Source organism: Aquarana catesbeiana, linkage group LG08 (assembly GCF_042186555.1).
Source record: "Aquarana catesbeiana isolate 2022-GZ linkage group LG08, ASM4218655v1, whole genome shotgun sequence".
Classification (NCBI taxonomy): Eukaryota; Metazoa; Chordata; class Amphibia; order Anura; family Ranidae; genus Aquarana; species Aquarana catesbeiana.
This window is the reverse complement of record NC_133331.1, coordinates 29,940,294-29,960,904: the sequence shown is the minus strand read 5'-3', so window position 1 is coordinate 29,960,904 and position 20,611 is coordinate 29,940,294. Positions and strand designations below refer to the sequence as shown.

The 20,611-nt window shown below is 46.2% G+C and overlaps 1 protein-coding gene and 1 long non-coding RNA gene across 2 annotated transcripts in view; one reads left to right on the top strand and one right to left on the bottom strand.

Moving 5' to 3' along the window:
- The window catches only part of LOC141105670 (uncharacterized), a 40,901-nt gene extending 40,277 nt beyond the window's left edge, over nt 1-624 (top strand). Inside the window, exon 2 of the long non-coding RNA XR_012235626.1 lies at nt 1-624. This is a non-coding gene — a long non-coding RNA (uncharacterized lncRNA).
- LHPP (phospholysine phosphohistidine inorganic pyrophosphate phosphatase) overlaps nt 1-20,611 on the bottom strand; it is a 39,980-nt gene that overhangs the window by 8,131 nt on the left and 11,238 nt on the right. Inside the window, exons 2-3 of the mRNA XM_073595654.1 lie at nt 5,333-5,520; nt 1,366-1,519 (exon numbers count right to left, since the gene is read on the bottom strand). Of these exons, the coding sequence (XP_073451755.1) occupies nt 1,366-1,519; nt 5,333-5,520 (342 nt within the window). The remainder of the gene's footprint in view (nt 1-1,365; nt 1,520-5,332; nt 5,521-20,611) is intronic.

The following is a 20,611-nucleotide window of genomic DNA, read 5'->3' as shown; positions in this document are numbered from 1 at the left end:
CGGTATTCACATTGGAGAAGGATGAGTTCTGAGCCAAATCAGATGATGGCCCTTTTGATTTGCACAGTGCTGTCAGTCTAAGGCAGGCCAAAGTTTATGCTCTATACCGTCATCAACACCGTCATTCGTCATCGCGGCAAAAAACACATGCTACAAATCCGACATGCTGGTCTTACCCAAGTCAATCTCTAAATCGTTTTGGGTTCACTCGGCCTGCCCATAGGTGCACCGAATTTCGATCTATTGCTGGCTGACCTAACACTGTGTCAGGGCTGGGCTCAGCCCTTCCTTCTCTGAGCTGGCCGCTCAGCTGTCGGCTAATTGCCAGCTCCTATCTCTCCACAGTTACTCAGCTGTTGATGATTTCCTGCTCGTTAAGCCGTCCAGTCCAGAGGATCTCTGCCTTCGGTCACATCACAGAAACTAAGACGCTCTCCTGTGATCCTGTTCAAGACTTGCTTTGCCGAGATCCCTTCTGGCTCCAGATCCTGCTTGCTGTTCCACTACATTGATCCCTGACTTCTGGCTTGGCTGACTATCCATTCCGGTTCCTGAACTCTGGCTATGTTTTGACTACCTTTGTTCTTTTTACTTTTATTATTAAACAAGTGTGATTTAACTGTACCTCTGTCTCTGCCTGATTTCATGGTTTCTGACACACTGTCAACATACACTCACTAGACACTTTATTAGGTACACCTTGCTAGCACCGGGTTGGACCCGCTTTTGCCTTCAGAACTGCCTTCATTCTTCATGCCATAGATTCAACAAGGTGTTGGAAACATTCCTCAGAGATTGGTGTGGAGGCCATTGGAGTACAGTAACCTCATTGTCCAGTGGTGAGATGATTGGAGCTTTGTGACATGGTGCATTATCCTGCTGGAAGGAGCCATCAGAAGATGAGGACACTGTAGTCATAAAGGGATGGACATGGTCAGCAACAATACTCAGGTGGGCCGTGGCGTTTAATCGATGCTCAATTGGTACTAAGGGGCCCAAAGTGTGCCAAGAAAATATCTCCCCCACACCATTACACCCCCACCACCAGCCTGAACCGGTGATACAAGGCAGGATGGATCCATGCTTTATTATGTTGTATTGACTTGGATGTAAGCGGATGAAAACAGACGTGGGTCTGTTTACATCTGCCCATCAATAGACATACATTTGGTTCAGTCTGGATCTGTCTGAAAAAAAAAAAAAATGACACACTTGAGTGAAAGGGCCCCATCTCTGCTTGATACAGTTGAAGATTGTTCTTGGTACAAGTGATGCGCTGCAAATTTTTAGAAATGCTCTTTGTGTGAGTATATGTAATAAAATGTCCTACAACTGTGAAAAGGTAAAAAACACAAAAGCACTCACCCTTTTCCCAGAGAGATGAGAATCGCTTTCTTTAGGCCAATCAGCACATTAAATGCTTCATTCACATTCTGATAGGAAAAGTTTTCAGCTGCATCTCCGATCACAACACAGTTGGGCTCCGACTTATCAATGGAGTCAAACTCCGAGAGGAGATCTGCGAGAAGGAAGAAAGTCACAGCTAAAGCACCCATAGATGCACAGATGTGTCACATACAACTGTTAAATTACAGTGCTTTGAAAAAGTATTCATACCCCTTGAAATTTTCCACATTTCGTCACGTTACAACCAATAATGTAAATGTATTTTATTGGGATTTTATGTGATAGACCAACACAAAGTGGCCCATAATTGTGAAGTGGAAGGAAAATGATAAATGGTTTTCAATTTTTTTTACAAATAAATATGTGAAAAGTGTGGGGTACATTTGTATTCAGCCCCCCTGAGTCAATACTTTGTAGAACCGCCTTTCACTGCAATTACAGCTGCAAGTCTTTTTGGGGATGTCTCTACCAGCTTTGCACATCTAGAGAGGACATTTCTGCCCATTCTTCTTTGCAAAATATCTCCAGCTCTGTCAGATTGGATGGAGAGCGTCTGTGAACAGCAATTTTCAAGTCTTGCCACAGATTTTCAAGTGGATTTAGTTCTGGACTTTGACTGGGCCATTCCAACACATGAATATGGTTTGATCTAAACCATTCCATTGTAGCTTTAGCTGTATGTTTAGGGTCGTTGTCCTGCTGGATGGTGAACCTCCGCCCCAGTCTCAAGTCTTTTGCAGACTCTAACAGGTTTTCTTCTAAGATTGCCCCATATTTGGCGCCATCCATCTTCCCATCAACTCTGACCGGCTTCCCTGTCCCTGCTGAAGAAAAGCATCCCCACAATATGATGCTACCACCACCATGTTTCACGGTGGGGATGGTGTGTTCAGGGTAATGTGCAGTGTTAGTTTACATGTTTGCTGTGTCCCCCACATGGCTTCTCGCAAACTGCAAAAGGGAATTCATATGGCTTTCTTTCACCAATGGGTTTCTTCTTGCCACTCTTCAATAAAGGCCAGATTTGTGGAGTGCAGGACTTATGGCCTGTACACACAAGCGGATTTTCCGTCGGAAAAAACTTGGATGGTTTTTCCGACGGAATTATGCTCAAGCTTGCCTTGCATACACACAGTCACACAAAAGCTCTCTAAACTTTCGACCATCAAGAACGCGGTGACGTACAACACTACGACGAGCCGAGAAAATTAAGTTCAATGCTTCCGAGCATGCGTCGAATTGTTTCCGAGCATGCGTAGGAATTTTGCGTGTCGGAATTTGTACAGACAATCGGAATTTCCGATCTGAACTTTTTCCGACCGAAAAATTGAGAACATGCTATCAATCTTTTGCTGGCCGAAATTCCACCAGCAAAAGTTCGATGGAGCATACACCTGATCGCATTTTCCGACCAAAAGCTCTCATCGGACTTTTGCTGGCGGAATTTCCGATCGTGTGTGTACGGGGCATAATAGTTGTCCTGTGGACAGATTCTCCCACCTGAGTTGTGGATCTCTGTAGAGTTACCATGGGCCTCTTGGCTCTTCTCTGATGAATGTTCTTCTTGCCCGGCCAGTCAGTTTAGGTGGACGGCCATGTCTTGGTAGGTTTGCAGTTGTGCCATATTCTTTCCATTTTCCGATGATGGATTGAACAGAGCTCCGTGAGATGTTCAAAGCTTGGGATATTTTTTTATAACCTAACCCTGCTTTAAACTTCTCCACAACTTTATCCCTGACCTGTCTGGTGTGTTCCTTGGGCTGTTTGTTTACTAAAGTTCTCTAACAAACCTCTGGGGGCTTAACAGAACAGCTGTATTAATACTGAGATTAAATTACACACAGGTGGACTATATTTACTAATTAGGCGACTTTTGAAGGCAATTGGTTCCACTAGATTTTAGTTAGGGGTATCAGAGAAAAGGGGGCTGAATACAAATGCACGCCACACTTTTCACATATTTATTTGTAAACAATTTTGAAAACCATTTATCATTTTCCTTCCACTTCACAATTATGTGCCACTTTGTGTGGATCTATCACCTAAAATCCCAATAAAAGACATTTATGTTTTTGGTTGTAACATGACAAAATGTGGAACATTTCAAGGGGTGTGAATACTTTTTCAAGGCACTGTAAAGTTTAAAGGAGTTGAAAACCTTCTGCCTTTACTATCTTAATACATTCTACGCAATAAGATAAAAAACCTTGTGTGTAGCAGCCTCCCCAGCACCCCGTAATTACTTACCTGAGCACCATCTCTGTCCAGCGATGTCCACAAGTGTAAGCTGTCCGGGACTCTCCTCCTGATTGGCTGAGACACAGCAGTGGCACCATTGGCTCCCGCGGCTGTCAATCACAGTCAGTTAAGCCAATCAGGGGAGAGAGGGGCGGGGCTTCGTGTCTGAATAGACTCACGGAGCTGTGACACAGCTCAGGTGCCCCCATAGCAAGCTGCTGGCTGTGGGGGCACTCAACAGGAGGGAGGGGCCAGGAGCAGCGAAGAGGGACCTGAGAAGAGGAGGATCAGGGCTGCCCTGTGCAATTGGTTTGTTATTTATTTAAAACGAGACTTTACAATCACATTAAAGCAAAGTGGAAAGTACATTTCCACTTTTGCAGCCAAATTGGGATAACACCTACTTTATATTTGTTACATGTTCCCATTCACATAGAATAACCTAAAAATAAAATATTTAATAATTGCAGCTTACCAGGGGAGTTGCTAGGTGGCAAAAAGACAAGGGACTTCAGCCCGAAGTCCAAGGCCGGGGCGGGTTTCGGTGGGAGCGGCGGTGGTATTGGCGCAAGTTTTTTTGGCTGGGTGGAGTTGTGGGGGGGGGGGGGGGTAAGCTCACTTGCTGGTTGCTGCCTGGCTTACCAGTGCCCATCAATGCTGACCACTAAACTCACCTGCCTGACACACTGACCTACCTACCTGACACAGACTGACCTACCTACCTGACACACACTGACCTACCTACCTGACACACACTGACCTACTTGACATACACTGACCTACCTACCTGACATACACGGACCTACCTACCTGACATACATACACTGACGGTAGTGACACACGCTGACCTACCTGACCAGGAGACAGACATCATGTGTCCTGCAGCAGATCAGCCGTGGTGTGCGGTTGCGCCCATCATCACAGCAGGCAGCCAGAGGAGGAGAGGAGAGCCGCCCACCTGAGTGCCGATCTCACAGCGTGGCGGCCACATGGTAATTCCTGCCTTCTGGAGCCTGCAGCGCCTATGATGGATGTCACACATCCCGCAGTCCCGGCATTGGACCAGTGGGACGTCCATCATAGGCGCTAAAGGCTCCAGAAGGCGGGACCTGCTATGTGACTCGGCCGCACTCGGCGGCGCTCGGGATCAGATCGGTCCCCGCTCTGCGGCGCTGGGGGCTACTAATACAGCTGTGCATGCCTGAGACCCGGGGCTTTTCGGGGAGCCATTCGGGGCTCCAGCCCCTCCCAGTCCCCCCCCTCCCGACACCACTGCAGCTTACCCTTTTTAAATGAATCGATTCTGGTCCCTTCAGCAAGGAAAATCCTAGGTAGCTCTCTTTGTTTATAAAGTGACTCGGCAGTTATTAACCCTGTCAGCTCTGTGCAAGCAGATCTTCATTATCAGTTATAACTAGATTGGAACACTGTCTGTCCTAACAAGGCTTAGAGGCTGGGCTTCTTGCGTTGTATGTTGATAAGGACAGACTTTCTCTTTGGCCTCTCTCTAAGGGCTCTTTCACACAGGCGGCGAAGAAGAGGGGGGGAGGGGGTCTGCCCGCCGCCTAGCTGTCCATCCCAAGGTAAATTAAAAAAAAACATCTGGTGGCCAGATCCTTACTATCTAACATTTCGGACAGCAAATGTGTGCTTGTAAAGCTTTTTTCAAGATAGAGAAGTATATTACCTTCATGGACCAGCAAATGTGGCCTCAGTCCCCGTTCTTGCATCAGCCTTTTTGCTGCAGGGCCAGGAGCAGTAACCTCTTCTTCAGAGATGCTGAAGCCAAATTTCTGCAGTTTGCGGACAAACTGACTCCGTGTGGCCTGCGATTCATTTGTGCAAAAGCGCAACTTCAGGCCAGCCTGCCGAATCCTAAAATTTATGAAGAAATGTTAAAAAAAAAATTCTGTCCAGCTATGTGCCAATTAGAAAGCCGCACAGATTCCCCCCCTGGGACAGCAACATCACCATTGTCTTTAGTGAAATGTCCTACCTAAACGCCAATATCTGGAAGCATTGTCTTGTGGTGAAGCACAACTGCACTGGCTTTAGTAAATCTCCCGATAAAATCGCATGACAATTCAAAACACATTCATTTCAATGGGTGCCATTGTAATTAACAGGGTGGAAATAAATCAATGATTTAAAAAATAAATAAATATGATTTTTTTTTTATTTAAATCTGATTTTTTAATTTAAATAGATTTTTTTGATTTTTATTTATCAAATTTCTTTTAATAAAATGCTTTTAGAGCAAAAATCTAAAGATGGATTTCTATTTAAGATACATTAATAATTTAGTTTATTCAGCATGAAATGGAGCTTAGTTATGTATCATAAGGCTGTATATTCTGCAATATTTACATTTTTGGTAAACTCATTCAATGAATCCAAGCTCTGCAAGCTGAGATAACATGCACTGCATTGATGCATTCACACTATTTCACAGTAACCATGAGATAAAACAAATTATAAGATGAAACAATCAGCGCCGCAAGTAAAAAATATTGTGATGTTTAAATAAGATAACATAATAATAAACGTGCAAAGCTGCTAAACATTCCAAGTGGTACACCACACTAATTTCAAAATGGATAGTAAATAAGCACTACATTTATTTATTTACTATCCATTATGAGATAAAACAAAGTTCAGGAATATTCCTTTATCCCATTGTTGTGCAAATCTATGTACACTACAAACTGTATGATTGAATCGGTTCCGATATTACTATTTTACTAACCTGACAGTTTATTATTCTTAAAGCGGAGCGCCGCCGAAATTTTTTTTTTTAAAAGTCAGCAGCTACAAATACTGCAGCTGCTGACTTTTAAAACATGGACACTTACCTGTCCAGGGCGCCCGCGATGTCGGCACCCGAGGCCGAAGCGTCTCTCCGTCCTCGGGTGCTGCCGCCTCCATCTTCGGTAAGGGAATCAGGAAGTGAAGCCCCGGTTCCCTACTGCGCATGCGCGAGTCGCGCAGCGCAATACGGATGGTCCCTGCTGCCTCTGGGACCCGTGTGTTTCCCAGCAGGCAGCGGGGAGGGAGCAGGAAGTGGCGTAAATAACCGCAGATTCTGCGGCTATCTATGCCGGAAGTGAGTACAGATACCTGTAATATACAGGTATCTGTACCCCCCTCCCCCCTGAAAGGTGCCAACTGTGTCACCGGAGGGGGGGAGGAATCTGATGAGTGGAAGTTCCACTTTTGGGTGGAACTCCACTTTAACAGGAAACTTTCATTTTGTTTGCTAATATTAAAGATTCTAACTACCAGCAAGAATAAGTCCTTACATTTAAAGAGAACCTGTCATTTCAGATCCATCATGGCAGCGCCTGTTAGCGGGCATCTAATTACCTGCTGCCGCCACGTCCCTCACCTTGTTGTGTCACTGCCGCATCACCAGCCGTCCCATTAAAGTGAATGTCAACAGCGGGTCAGAGGAGGAGCCCCTGTGGGACAGAGATGACAGGTGCTCTTTATAAATGATGATTTAAATCAAGCCTTTTTACTAGTGATTTAAATCATGATTTAAATTATGATTTAAATCAAATCCACCCTGCTAATTAATGCAGTCGCAGCAACAAATTCTGCACTACTTTTCTGCAACTTTGGTGCGATTTGAGTGCCACAGACTGCCATGTTAAATCACAAAAAGCAAGTCGCACGACTTTGGGGTCTCAGCCGTGCGGACCGAGCCCCCCACTGTGGCGGAACACCAAGGCACAGTGGCAAGTGTGACCTTTACAACCTTGGTAGTTCCACCACTGGGACCTGCTCACATTCCAATGTGGGAGTTAAGAAGACCAGTGGGCCAGCTGCCACAGGGCCAAGGAATTAGGCATTCCTCTTCAATTCACCCCCTCCACCACCCCTGGACTAAACAAGTGTAATATCTTGTATATCTGGGGAATGGATTTTGATATTCCTGATTGGGCTCTGTAGTTTGGAGATTTCAGAGTGCTTTGGGAGGGAAGAAACTTCCAACCTAGTGACCAGGACTTGTGGAAGACGAGCAGGGTGTGTTTCCAGGTGCACACAGTCCTTATAATGAAGGCTCGGACAAGGCCCAGAGCTCCAGCCAAGAGGGCAGTGTGCTCCCGTTTGAAGGCAGGTGTGTGATCCTGCTAGGAGACCGAGGTGTAGGGTTGCCACCTCATCCCTTTAAACCCGAACACATATTAATTACACAGGTTCTGTGGCTGATTAAGGTGGTAATTAAACTCACTTGGTGCCTTATCTGCATTTAATTAGCCTCAGAACTTGTGTAATTCAAAGGTGTTCGGGTTTAAAGGGATGAGGTGGCAACTCTACCGAGGTGCTCTACTCCAGAGACTGCACTCCACGTTGGAGGGGTTCCTTGTCCTTCAGACTGAAAGAGCACTTTCACACTGGGGGCGGGCGTCAACGTTTTTGCGTCGCTTTTCGGCCGAAAAAGAGTTAAAAGTGCCCGCAAAGCGCCGCTTTGCCAGCGTTTTGGCGGGGCACTTTAGGAGCGGTGTATACAATTAGGAGAGTCCATGGGACTGAGGAAATCTGTAAGTTTCAGAGGAGTCGGCCCGTAGAGCAAGGGACTGTAACTAAAGCCTGGTACACACGATCGGATTTTCCGCAGACAAAGCGCCAGACTTTTGTCCAAAGGGTGTGTGCCGTGAACTTGTCTTGCATACAAACGGTACACAACTGATGGCCAACAAACACGAACGTAGTGACGTACTACGTGGAATTTCAGGTCTTGAGCGCCACCCTTTGGGCACCTTCTGCTAATGTCGCGTTTGGTGAGCACGGATTCCGAACATGCGTGTTTGTACTTTGGACTTTTGTATGAAGGACTTGTGTACACGCGATGGGAAAATCTGACAACAGACAGTTGTCCGCCGAAAATTTACTTGCCTGCCATCCAACATTTGTTGGCGGAAAGTTGGCCAACAATTGTCTGATGGAGCGTACTAATGGTCAGGTTTTAGGCAGTCACACAAATTCCCTGCCGAAAATCCGATCGTGTGTACGAGGCTTTAGAGTGATAGTTAAATGTTCATATTTAAAAAAAAAAAAACCCCAAAAAAACCAAACATATATACTTACCTGCTCTATGCAATGGTTTTGCACAGAGCAGCCCCAATCTTTGTCTTCTCGGGTTCCCTGCTGGCGCTCCTAGCCCCCCCCCCCCCCCCCCACGAATTCCCCCCATAGCAAGCTGCTTGTTATAAGGGAACTCATACGTGCTCGCTCCCGAGCCAGATCTTTGTGTCTCATGTCTTTCGGCTTGGCCCTGCCCCCTCCTCACTGGCTGTAATTGATAGCAACTGGAGCCAATGGCTCCCGCTGCTGTGTCTGAGCCAATGAGGAGGGAAAGAGCCAAGAGAGCCTCTGCTCTCATGCACATCGCTGGATTGGGAACGGGCTCAGGTAAGTAATGGGGGTGGGGGGAGCTGCATACTGAAGGTTTTTTACCTTAAAATGTAGAAAATGCATTAAGACCCCTTTCACACTGGGACGCTTTTCAGGTGTCTTTGTGCTGAAAATAGCGCCTGTAAAGTGCCTCTCAAGCGTTAACAAAGAGTGTTCAAGGTCTTGTTTTGAGGCAAGTGTTAGCGGAGTTCCACCGCTTTAAGGGAAGGTAACCCCCTGACATGCCACATTTGGTATGTCATTTTTTTTTTGGGGGGGGGGGGGGCGGATACCCTCTTTTTAGAAGGTTCCAGCTCCCACTTCCTCCCAGGGGCACAGCGGTGCCGGACGTCAGTTAACCTCACCCCCCTCCCTCTCGACAATCATCTGGGACACGTCACAGGTCCCAGATGATTGCCCGGCCAGTCACACCGCGCTACTCGCGCATGCACAGTGCGTGCCCGGTTGTGAATGCTGGCACCGCAGAGAGGAGGGGGAGACGAGCGGGGCTTCGTACGCCCGCATCGCTGGACCCTGGGACAGGTAAGTGTCTGATTATTAAAAGTCAGCAGCTGCAGTATTTGTAGCTGCTGACTTTTATTTTTTTTAAGCGGAACTCCGCTTTAATGTGTGTTGAAGCTGAAGCAAGTGTAAATAACTTTCACAATGAGGCGCTTTACAGGCGCTACAGTGCTAAAAATAGCGCCTGCATAGCGCCTGTAAAAAGCCTCACCTGTCTCTCCAGTGTGAAAGCCCCAAGTGCTTTCACACTGGAGCAGTGCGCCGGCAGGACGGTAAAAAAAATCCTGCAAGCAGCATCTTTGCATACATATATACACCACTCCTACAGAGCCCCTGCCCACTGAAATCAATGGGGCAGCGCCACCAAACCGCCAGCAAAGCGCCGCTGCAGCGGCCGAATAGCGGCAAAGCATCCCGCCGAAAAGCGCCGCTAAAACGACGCCCGTCCGCCCCAGTGTGAAAGTAGCCTTATGCCCTGTACACACTATAGGATTTTCCGACAACAAAACCGTGGATTTTTTTTCCGACCGATGTTGGCTCAAACTTGTCTTGGATACACACGGTCACACAAATGTTGTCGGAAATTACGAACGTCAAGAACGCAGTGACGTACAACACATACGATGACCCGAGAAAAATGAAATTCAATAGCCAGTGCGGCTCCTTGTGCTGGATTCCGAGCATGCGTGGAACTTTTGTGCGTCGGACTTGTGTACACACGATCGGAATTTCCGACAACAAAGTTTTGTTGTCGGAAAATTTGAGAACCAGCTCTCAAACATTTGTTGGCGGAAATTCCGCCAACAAATGTTCGATGGAACCTACACACGGTCGGACTTTCCGACAACAAGCTCACATCCAACATTTGTTGTCGGAAAATCCTATCATGTGTACGGGGCATTGGACTTGGGTTTGAGGCAGATCATCAGACGATTGTTTCCAAGGTGCAGAAGAGTTGGAAATTGGGAAAAGTCTACACTTGGGCAGAGTGGGAAATCACAGCGCGGCGGCGCGGCCCTTGCAGCAGGTTGTGCTCCACATTCCGAGGTTAAATACAGCCCTGTGGCTTGTATCTCCAGACATCAGACAGATGAAAATTATACATAACACTTAATGTGTAATTGCCCTTCATAACATGAGCTTTTCTCTTTTAAATGAGGCCATTTGGATAAAGAGATAACGAGGTCCCAAAGTACGCCACTAATATGCCAGCGAAGCGTGGCGCACTCGGAGGGTAATGATGCAGGTGAGCAACGTAGATGAGGGACCAATTATACCTAATAAATGAGTATGCGACCTTCTCAGAACAGTGAGCAGCGGGTGTGACGAGGAGGATGAGACCGAAACAACATCTGTTCTTCCATGTAACAGTAAAATCCTCCCAAACAAGGGCCCTCCCATCCCGGCTGAACACAGGGAACGGTACATCGTAAATGGGGCGGAAATACAATATGGTCCCGACCATCACTGCAGCCTCATAGAACTTTATGGACCTTATTGTGTCAGGTACAATCTACACATTGCACAAAACTAGATGTGGTTGCATTCAACTTATCGTGTTAGGCAAACTGTAAGATACTTTAACCACTTCAGCCCTGGAAGGATTTGCCCCCTTCCTGACCAGGCCATTTTTTTGCGACGTGGCACTGCACCGCTTTAACTTGACAATTGCGCCGTTGTGCGACGCTGTACCCAAACACAATTGAAGTCCTTTTTTTCCCCACAAATAGAGCTTTGTTTTTAGTGGTATTTGATCACTTCTGTGGTTTTTATTTTTTGAGCTATAAAAAAAAAAAAAAAGCGCGATAATTAAAAAAAAAAAAAAAAAAAAAAAAAAACACACAAAATGTTTTAATTTCTGCTATGAAATGTAAAAAAACTAATTTATTCATCAGTTTAGGCTGATATGTATTCTTCTACAGATTAAAAAAAAAAAAATCTCAACAAGCGTAGATTGGTTTGCGCAAAAGTTATCGCATCTACAAAATAGGGGATAGATTTATGGAATTTTTTATTATTTTTTTATTTTTTTTTTTTTACTAATAATGGTGGTGATCCCGGCCATTGCATTAAATAATGGTCACTTTTCACTCTCCCACCTTCCTTCTCCCCACCTTCCTTCTCCCCACTTTCTTTTTATTCATCCCCGTGTTTGTCACTTTTTTGTATTTTTTTGTTTGATGTGTATACACGTTTGTCACTGTGTGATGAGTAGGGTGTGGGTCCTCGGGCCTACTCTGAAAGTCTTAGGAGGGGGTGGATAATGGGCCCTTTGGCTTGGTTCGCCCTCTCTCATGGGGTCTTCGGGGGGAGTCCCACCTAGTACTTGGGTGGGTCTGTTTCGGCAGACCTTCCAGAGGACGGGGGTCTGTCTGGTTTCGGCTAGAAGGACCCAAGTAAAGTACCTCAGTCCCTGTCTGGAGCCTAACGCCCCGGGGGATCAGGGTAAGGTCCTTCCCTAGTGCGAGGATCAGTGTAACACCCGTTGCACGTTTTTGTGTTTCACTCTTTATGTGTGTGCACTTTTTTTGGCACCAGGTGGAAGTTTTTAGGTGCGTTTTGCACTCCACTGGCTTCTAAAAAAAAAATAAATGGTGGTGATCAGTGATTTTTAGCGGGGCTGCGACATCGTGGCGGACAGATAGGACACCTAACTGACATTTTTGACACTTTTTTTGGGAACCAGTGACATTTTTACAGTGATCAGTGCTAAAAATATGCACTGACATTGTACTAATGACACTGGCAGGGAAGGGGTTAACATCAGGGGCGATAAAGGGGTTAAATGTGATCCCTGGGTGTGTTTTCTAACTGTATGGGGAAATGTGTGATCTCCCCTGTCAGAACGGAGATTTTCCTTGTTTACACAGGCAGATCCCCGTTCTGTCACTGCGGGGAACGGTCGTGGGTGGCCGGCAGACATAGAGTCCGCCGGACCCACAGATTGGCTCCCCCCGCTAGCCAATGGGAACGCGCGTCACCGGCGGCCCACAAAAGCGAGTTCCCGAGCTGACTTACAGCTACGGCGATTTGCGGGAACGAGCCAACCTACCGCAGTATAATGACGGCGGCTGGTCGTCAAGAGGTTAAAGAGGACCTGTCACTTTTACCATTCAGGGCACAGTGACAGGTTCTCTTACTAGGTAAGTACAGCACCTGTTTTAGATCAGCAAATTACTAAGTAGTAAAGCAAGGATTTAAAATGACAATCCCAGAACTTGCTCCTTTAAATACAAGTAAGCATTGATAGCCTCCAAATTTTTATTCTGACGGGTTCTTTTCAAGCACTAAAATCAGAAGGCGATTCGGAGCACTCCACTGCAGAATCCAAAAGGCCCCCTTTTTTTTCTCTGCAATTAAGGGATTGGAAACATAAAAAGGCAGAGGGGACTGACTGCGCAAAGGGTTGCCACCTGGCCAGTAATTTACTGACCTGGCTAGTAAAAATGGGACGTCAAGTGTTAAGTGGGGTACACACTATAAGAAAATCGGGTGAACGATCATGCGATTTACCTTGTTTCACAGCAAATTAGAAAGAAAATTCTTGCAAAAAATCTCGTACGACTTATGCCACGTACACACGAGCGGATTTCGACGCAAAAAGATACGACGGCTTTTCCGACGGGATTCCGCTCAAGTTTGCATTGCATATACACGGTCATGCAAAAGTTCTCTGAAATCACGACCGTCAAGAACGCGGTGACGTACAACACTACGACGAGCCGAGAAAATGAAGTTCAATGCTTCCGAGCTTCGAATTGTTTCCGAGCATGCGTAGGGATTTTGCACGTCGAAATTGCCACAGACGATCGCATTTTCGGACAGGAACTTTTCCCGACCGAAAAATTGAGAGCATGTCTCTCCATCTTTTGCTGGCTGGAATTCCGCCAGCAAAAGACCGATGGAGCATACACACGGTCGCATTTTCCAACGGAAAACTCTCATCGGTCTTTTGCGGGCCGAAATTCCGATCGTGTGTACGCGGCATCAGGCTTTTTTTTTGTGGTTCATTGTTTCTGATCATGCGCAGTCTTTCTTCTCTGATTTTTCTTGTACGAAAAACGGTACACATTAAAACGGAAATCGTTCGTCCTGTTCCCATACGAGAAAAAATTTGGAGTTTGACCCTTCTGTGTTTTTCGTTTGAAAATTCAGAATTGGCTGTCAAAAGTTGCGTACACACAATACGAAAATCAGGCAAAAGTTCGGCAGTAATTTTTCTCAGAAAAGGTGACAAAAAAAACGTAACTGCCTACGGTTGAAATATTCTTTTCACAATAGTTTTTGATGGATTTTTAAAAGTATAAGAAGCACAATGCAGAGGTATGGAAAATTAGTAATAACATTACAATAACAACCAAATCAGGGCACGGGTTAAGGTGGTTTTAAAGGTTCAAAAATGTTTTTTTAAATTATTAACATGTTATACTTACCTGCTCTGTGCAATGGTTTTGCAGAGCAGCCCTGATCCTCTACTTTCTGGGTCCCCCACCGTCAGTCCTGGCTCGTTCCCCCAGCCAATCCCCCCTCCCCCAACAGCAAGCCGCTTGCTATGGGGGCACTCAAGCAGGCTCGGTCCCGAGCCGCTCTCCTGTGAATGGCCCCCTGCTCTCTCCTTATTGGCTCACTGGCTGTGTTTGACAGCCAACGGCTCCCACTGCTGTGTGAGCCAATGAGGAGACCGATAACCGGGAGAGCTGCTGCTCTTATGCACGTCGCAGGATCAAGATGTGGCTCAGCTAAGTATAAAGCGGGACTGGGGGAGGGGGGGGGAGCTGCACCCAAAAGGTTTTTTAGCTTAATGCATTATGGTAAAAAACCTTTTGCCTTTAAAACCACTTTAATTGCTCATTTTTGTATAGGAGACTGGAGATATACTTACCTGATTCTCCAAAGTTTCTTGCACAAGACCGGTTCCTTCAGCTCCTGCCCCCCTCCTCAGTCTAGCGGTTGTGTGCGGTGGACTGTTCCTGGGGTCATCAAGCCCATAGCCCTGCTCTGGACGCAAGGATGTCAGGAACAGTTCACCCCTGGATCATGAGGGATCATGTTCGACGATTAAAATGGAGGATCAGGCGAGTATAGGCTTTCTACTCTCCCCTGGACAAAACAAGCAGGAGTTGGGCTTCAAGCATAGCGTCATGGAGTATCACTGCTAATTGCTCTTTCACTAGGTTCCACATCTTCCTTTTTACTTGTGGAACAGCTGGGATAGCCGACATCTAAACCTTAGCCAACATTTGTTTGGATGCCGTTAGTATAAAAATGTTTAAACTAAGCTGCAGTACAACCAGTGGGGGCCGCTCCATCAGGGGCGCCGCCCCCCCCAATTCATGCGCCCGGACCCTAATCTACATGCAGGGAGCTGGACGCATGGATTTCAATGGGGTTTTTTTTATTTATTTTTTTTAAGCACATGATTAGAGCCCGAGGCTGTGATTGGCTTAAAAGAAAAGGGTGGGCTCGGGGGCGCAGAGCACTGCGCCCTGACCCCACCCAGTTGTGTGACAATAGCAAAATTTATATTTTTAGCAATTGTCTTCCTGATTCTCCTCCCAGACAATCAGGAAGTGGGTTTTAAGACCCGATTGGCCGAGAGGAGAAGCGACCGTATTGGCCGCCGAGGAGGAGACGCAGGGAGGAAGCTGCCGAGGAGGAGACGCAGGGAGGAAGCCGCCACAGCTGCCCGCGACCTAGATTGGGTAAGTGCAGGGCCGGTGGGAGGACAGGCGAGCGCCGGTGGGATGGTGTTTAGTTTGCCGATCGACCGAGCAACGGGGGGGTGGCGGATTTGACTGACGGACCGACCAAAAGGGGGGTGGTGGCTTGTGGTTTGTTTGTGAAACCAAAAAATGGAGCACCAACCACCGCTGAGTACAACCATCAAGTTCAAGGTTTAGTAAGGGATTTTACCAAGTACTTCTGCTCAAAACCATGGCAAATTGATAAACCCTGATCCAAAACCTCTTTCATTTTTGGACAATCTCTCCAGATATGCAGAAGTGTACCCGCAGGAGGAACATCCCCAAAAGGAGTTGGGAGAAGAGTCTTCTATCGCCTTGGAGACCATGATTGAGACATTCTATTTTTCTTGGTTAGACTGGCCTTTTAATTGCCGATTCTGTCAACCCTTTAGATTTACACCACAAATAGACATGGGAGAATTCAATTAAAACATGACTTTTTACCACCCAGGGCTCATACAAGTTTGGTATTTCTATAAATCAGGACTTACATCAAACCACCCACGTCCTACATTCATAGAAGCTGTACTATAGCTTTGATGAATGAAAAGTGAATGGAGGATGGACAGATAAATGAAAAGTCCACCTCCTCAATCCATAGCGTGCTTTTTTCTTTAAAGGAAACTCTAGTATAGTAAGCTGTGTTCACATAAACCATCCTCCTCACCATCAAAGTCATCCCTTCCACGCTGCGCTCCACGAGCGGGTCAAGCCTCGCTTTCAGATCGCTCTACTGCAGGGTAGTCTTCCCAGTCACGATTGCAGTATGACAGCGGTGAGAGCCAGCTGTGCGGAGGACTGTCTATATCAGGGATATGCAATTAGCGGACCTCCAGCTGTTGCAGAACTACAAGTCCCATGAGGCATAGCAAGACTGACAGCCACAAGCATGACACCCAGAGACAGAGGCATGATGGAACTTGTAGTTTTGCAACAGCTGGAGGTCCGCTAATTGCATATCCCTGGTCTATATGGACAGCATTACCCCGCATGCCTGCATACTTAGATGTGCCTCTTTTAATCATCAACCATGTGACTTGCTAAATCTTGTACCTTCATTAAATGTAACCTTATTGCTACACTTAGAGGCGCCTCTCTTCTCTTCTATACTCTGGAGCTCCTGCTGGATTTTGCTTCTAATCCCCTTGTGGAGGCTTCCATTTGTGGATGGACATTTTATGGTTACACAACCTATCACATTGCTATAATCTTTTTATATGGACTATAAACTGAAGGACTTATGAATAAATGGTTGTGGAACGAATCATCTGAGTTTCCATTATTTCTTATGAGAAAAACTTTGATATACAAGTGCTTTGGATTACAAGCATGTTTCCGGAACGAATTATGCTCGCAATCCAAGGTTTTACTGTATATAATGTATTTGTTCCTTTTGCCCAGCATAATAGCCTGACAGGTTATGCTGACTTCCTGCAAAGCCCTCCCTGATAGAAGCCGTTCTGTATCCTACACTGATGAGCATAGGTGTGCACAGCCTATTGCATTAGGGTTTGCACCCCAAAGTTTAAACACATATGCGTGTGTGTGCATATATACTGACAGTGTCAGTAGGGCAGAGATTGGTGTCAGTAGGGCAGTGGGCCGTGTCAGTAGTTTTTATTTTTATTTTTTACAATTTTTTGAAGAGCCCTGTAAAGGGGCTTTGGTGAAATATCAGGGGTAGAAACAGGGGCAATCTGTGCCACACGGGGTGATTAGGGTGTGCCCAGGCACACCTGGCACACCCTGCGCACACGCCTTTGCTGATGAGACTTTACGGGGACGTTCACATTGGAGGCAGGTTTGCAATCGTGCGAGATCAGTTGGGGGGGGGGGGGTGATTTGAAAGACATCTGTGCGGGTTCATGCACAGATGTCTTTGAAATCTTCTCTGAAGTCGCCAAAAGTAGTACAGGAACTACTTTTGGAAAACGGTGCGGCGCCATAAAGTCAGGCGTCGTTTTTTGGACACCGCGCCGGTCCTGAGGCGCTGCGGGCATGAGTTTTTAGGCGAGGCCGCGGCTTCGGCCTAGTCCGCAGCGTCCGGCCTCGCGGACTAGGCCGAAGCCGCAGCCTCGCCTAAAAACTCATGCCTGCAGCGCCTCAGGACCGGCGCGGTGAAAAAAAAAATAAAAAATCTAAAAAAATCGATTTGCTTAAATTTTGAATCAATTTGACCTCTCAACTCGATTCAAGATTTAAATCGATTTTTTCCCCAGCCCTACGTCGCACTGATTCAGACGGTGCTGTTGCTGGCAATAGGCTGCGATTTGGCATGTGATTTGACATGTCAAATCACCCCGATGTGACCGGGGGGCTAAAAAGGCAGAAACAGCTGTATACAAGTCATAGAAATGGCTCTATATAGTAGGTCATATCCTTGCTATACTGGCATTTCTGGGTTTCTTTTAGGTCCCCTCATGCTTAGCTCTGTTAGTCATATGATCACGTTTTTGTACGTCGTCAGCGTGTCCAGTCACGTCGCCTACGCTTGTTCCCGCTCTTTTTGAAGAGGGGAGTTTGAATGGCAGGAGGTGAATGTCCTCCCAATTCCAGCAAACAATCAGCTCTTCTGATCTTTTATGACTTCCACAAAACATCTGTGTTGGTAAAACAATTAGCTGTGGAGATGCTCGTGTGCTGTTTAATCATTAATTGGCTGCTGACAGGAATCTGAATTGTGATCGAGGCATCTGCCATCTCATTAAAGAGACACAAAAGCCTAATCAGCAGCATTTACTTTTATTGCAGAGGTAAAAAGTGGGACATTCGAGGACCACTCAACGAGAGTAAACAAAATAAAAATGTGCTATTATTTCCTGCTATATTATTTTATTTTCCTCCTATATTACAAGTTACAATTGTCATCGAGGTAACTTTATTATTATTCACTATGCCAAGGCATACGCTCTTTGGGTCAACCCCTGCATTACATTGTCTTCTCAGTTTAGACTGGCCATAGACAGTAGATGACTGCTGGATCATGATCTGACGTATTATTTTTTAAATGAAATACTTAATGAAGTAGAACTACAGTGAAACCTTGGATTGCGAGCATAATTCGTTCCGGAAACATGCTTGTAATTCAAAGCACTTCTATATCAAAGCGAATTTCCTCATAAGAAATAATGGAAACTCAGATGATTCGTTCCACAACCATTTATTCCTAATGCCCTGTACACACGAGCGGACTTTTCAACCGGACTGGTCCGACGGACCGAATCCGGCGGACAATCCGACCGTGTGTGGCTTTCATCGGACCTTCAGCGGACTGTTTACTGGAGACCACGGTGAGTAAGCTGAGGCCAGTACCGGAGCAGACTTCTCACCAACCGGGGATGGTGAAGAAGTGGGAAAACTTCAGCCTGTGCCAAGTCAGGGACCCAGCGGGACAGCAGAGGTGACGCTTGTGGAGCATCAGTGAGTGCCAAGCCAGGGACCTAGCGTTTCCGTAGGGGTGAACCTTGGAGAGTATCTGTGAGTGCCAAGCCAGAACACCAGCAGGGAAGCGGGGGTGACACTTGAGGAAGATACTGAGTGCTACTAGTGGAAGAGCTCAGGGGATCCAGTGGCTAGTGGATCTGAAATCTAGTGAGAGAGACTAGGAGCTCGTTGAGTGAAGACCCACAGTGAGTGATGGTGGGGTAAACTAAGAACTGTTCTTGTTGCAAATAGTTGACTTCAAATGCCGTTAGTAACAGCTACAATTTTGTTGCCATAGGAGACAGCGGTCCTACCTATACAGAAGTGGTATCCAGCTGGAGGCCTTCACCTGTATAGCTGTCTACCTATGTAAGTCTTGAGGTCTGCCAATTACCTTTGCATCTACTGAAGGGTGTCCTGGCCCTAAACCTCTCTCCCACAGTTCTGTTTAAGAGACTAAATCTCTTTGCATTAAAAAAAGTGTCTGGCGCCCACCTGTTTATCTTACATTGCACCAACCATGCCTTGTAACCCACTCTACGCAGAAGGATGTCAGCTGTCCCTAACTCTGGAGGCCACCATTGGGCTTCAGGGGCCCCGGGACTTTGCTACATATATGTTCTTGCACGTATCCCATGTTCAAGTTTACAACTCTCAAATTGATTTCCAGTTCAACCCATGCAGTTCTTATTTTTTCTCCTGCAGCTGCACAGTCCTGGCTGGTATTTTTTATATTTTAGGCAGCAGCAGATGCAAATCGAAACAAAACCCAGGGCTGCACATATAATCTTTGAATCACAAGACTAACTATGGCAATTGTCTTAGTGCCGGTTCACACAGGGGCGACTTGTCAGGCGACCTAGCCACCTGACAAGTCGCCTCCCGTTCTGTACAATGGAACCGTTCTAATAGGAGCGACGCAAGTCGCTCCGACTTAGAAAAAGGTTCCTGTACTACTTTGGAGGAGACTTGCATAGACTTCTATACAGAAGTCGTTTTGCAAGTCGCCTTGGCAGTCGTGTGCAGGTCGCCTCGGTGAGGCGACCTGCAAGTCGTGCCGCCCCTGTGTGAACCGGGGCTTAATGTTTACAATTTTGATTGTATCTTGGTCGATCTTGGGCAATGTCTTTTTTTCTGGTTTCTTCAAAGGCTGCTATTGTGCTTTAGCCTCTTCTGCATGCAAAAAAAAAAAAAGCTCAATTTTTAATCAAGAAGGGTCTACCCTCTATTTGTGTAAGCGTCTGTTCACAGATGCAAGTTGATCACAACACCATAACTCTGGGCCCACAACCGCTGCCTTATTGTGCTACGTGGCAGGCAAATCCAAACTTTGAGCTCCATTTAGCACCTCTGAAAAGCAAGCAACACTCTATTTCAAATGGGGTTAGTAAGTATATGATTTCCTGCCCTAACCCAACCCAACCCTAATTTATAGTAACGATGCTGGCACCACTAGAATCCATTTTTGGGGTACACTGACGTAGAGATGAAATCTATTTAATTTGTAGTCACAACTTTGGAGTTGCTAGGACAATGCCTGACTAACTGAAATAGAAGAAAAAAAAAAAAGGAGCGTATTGCTAGTTTACTGCCACTTAACCTCAGATTTTCATATAAAAAGAACCCCCCCAGAGTTCTAGCTGTACAATTATAAAGTGTAGACAGCATTAACAAAAAAAAAAAAAAAAAAAAAAAGCACAAAACCCGGCAACCGCCATCACACTTTGAAGGCCTCATTATGACCTATAAATTCTGGGTTCAGAACACCACAGTAGAGAAGCTCCAAGGGTAGTTGAACTTTACGGACCATGTCTGGTGGCCTTCCTCACAATTACTGGCATGTTTGGCCTGGTGGGACACAAAGATGGACACCAGCCAGC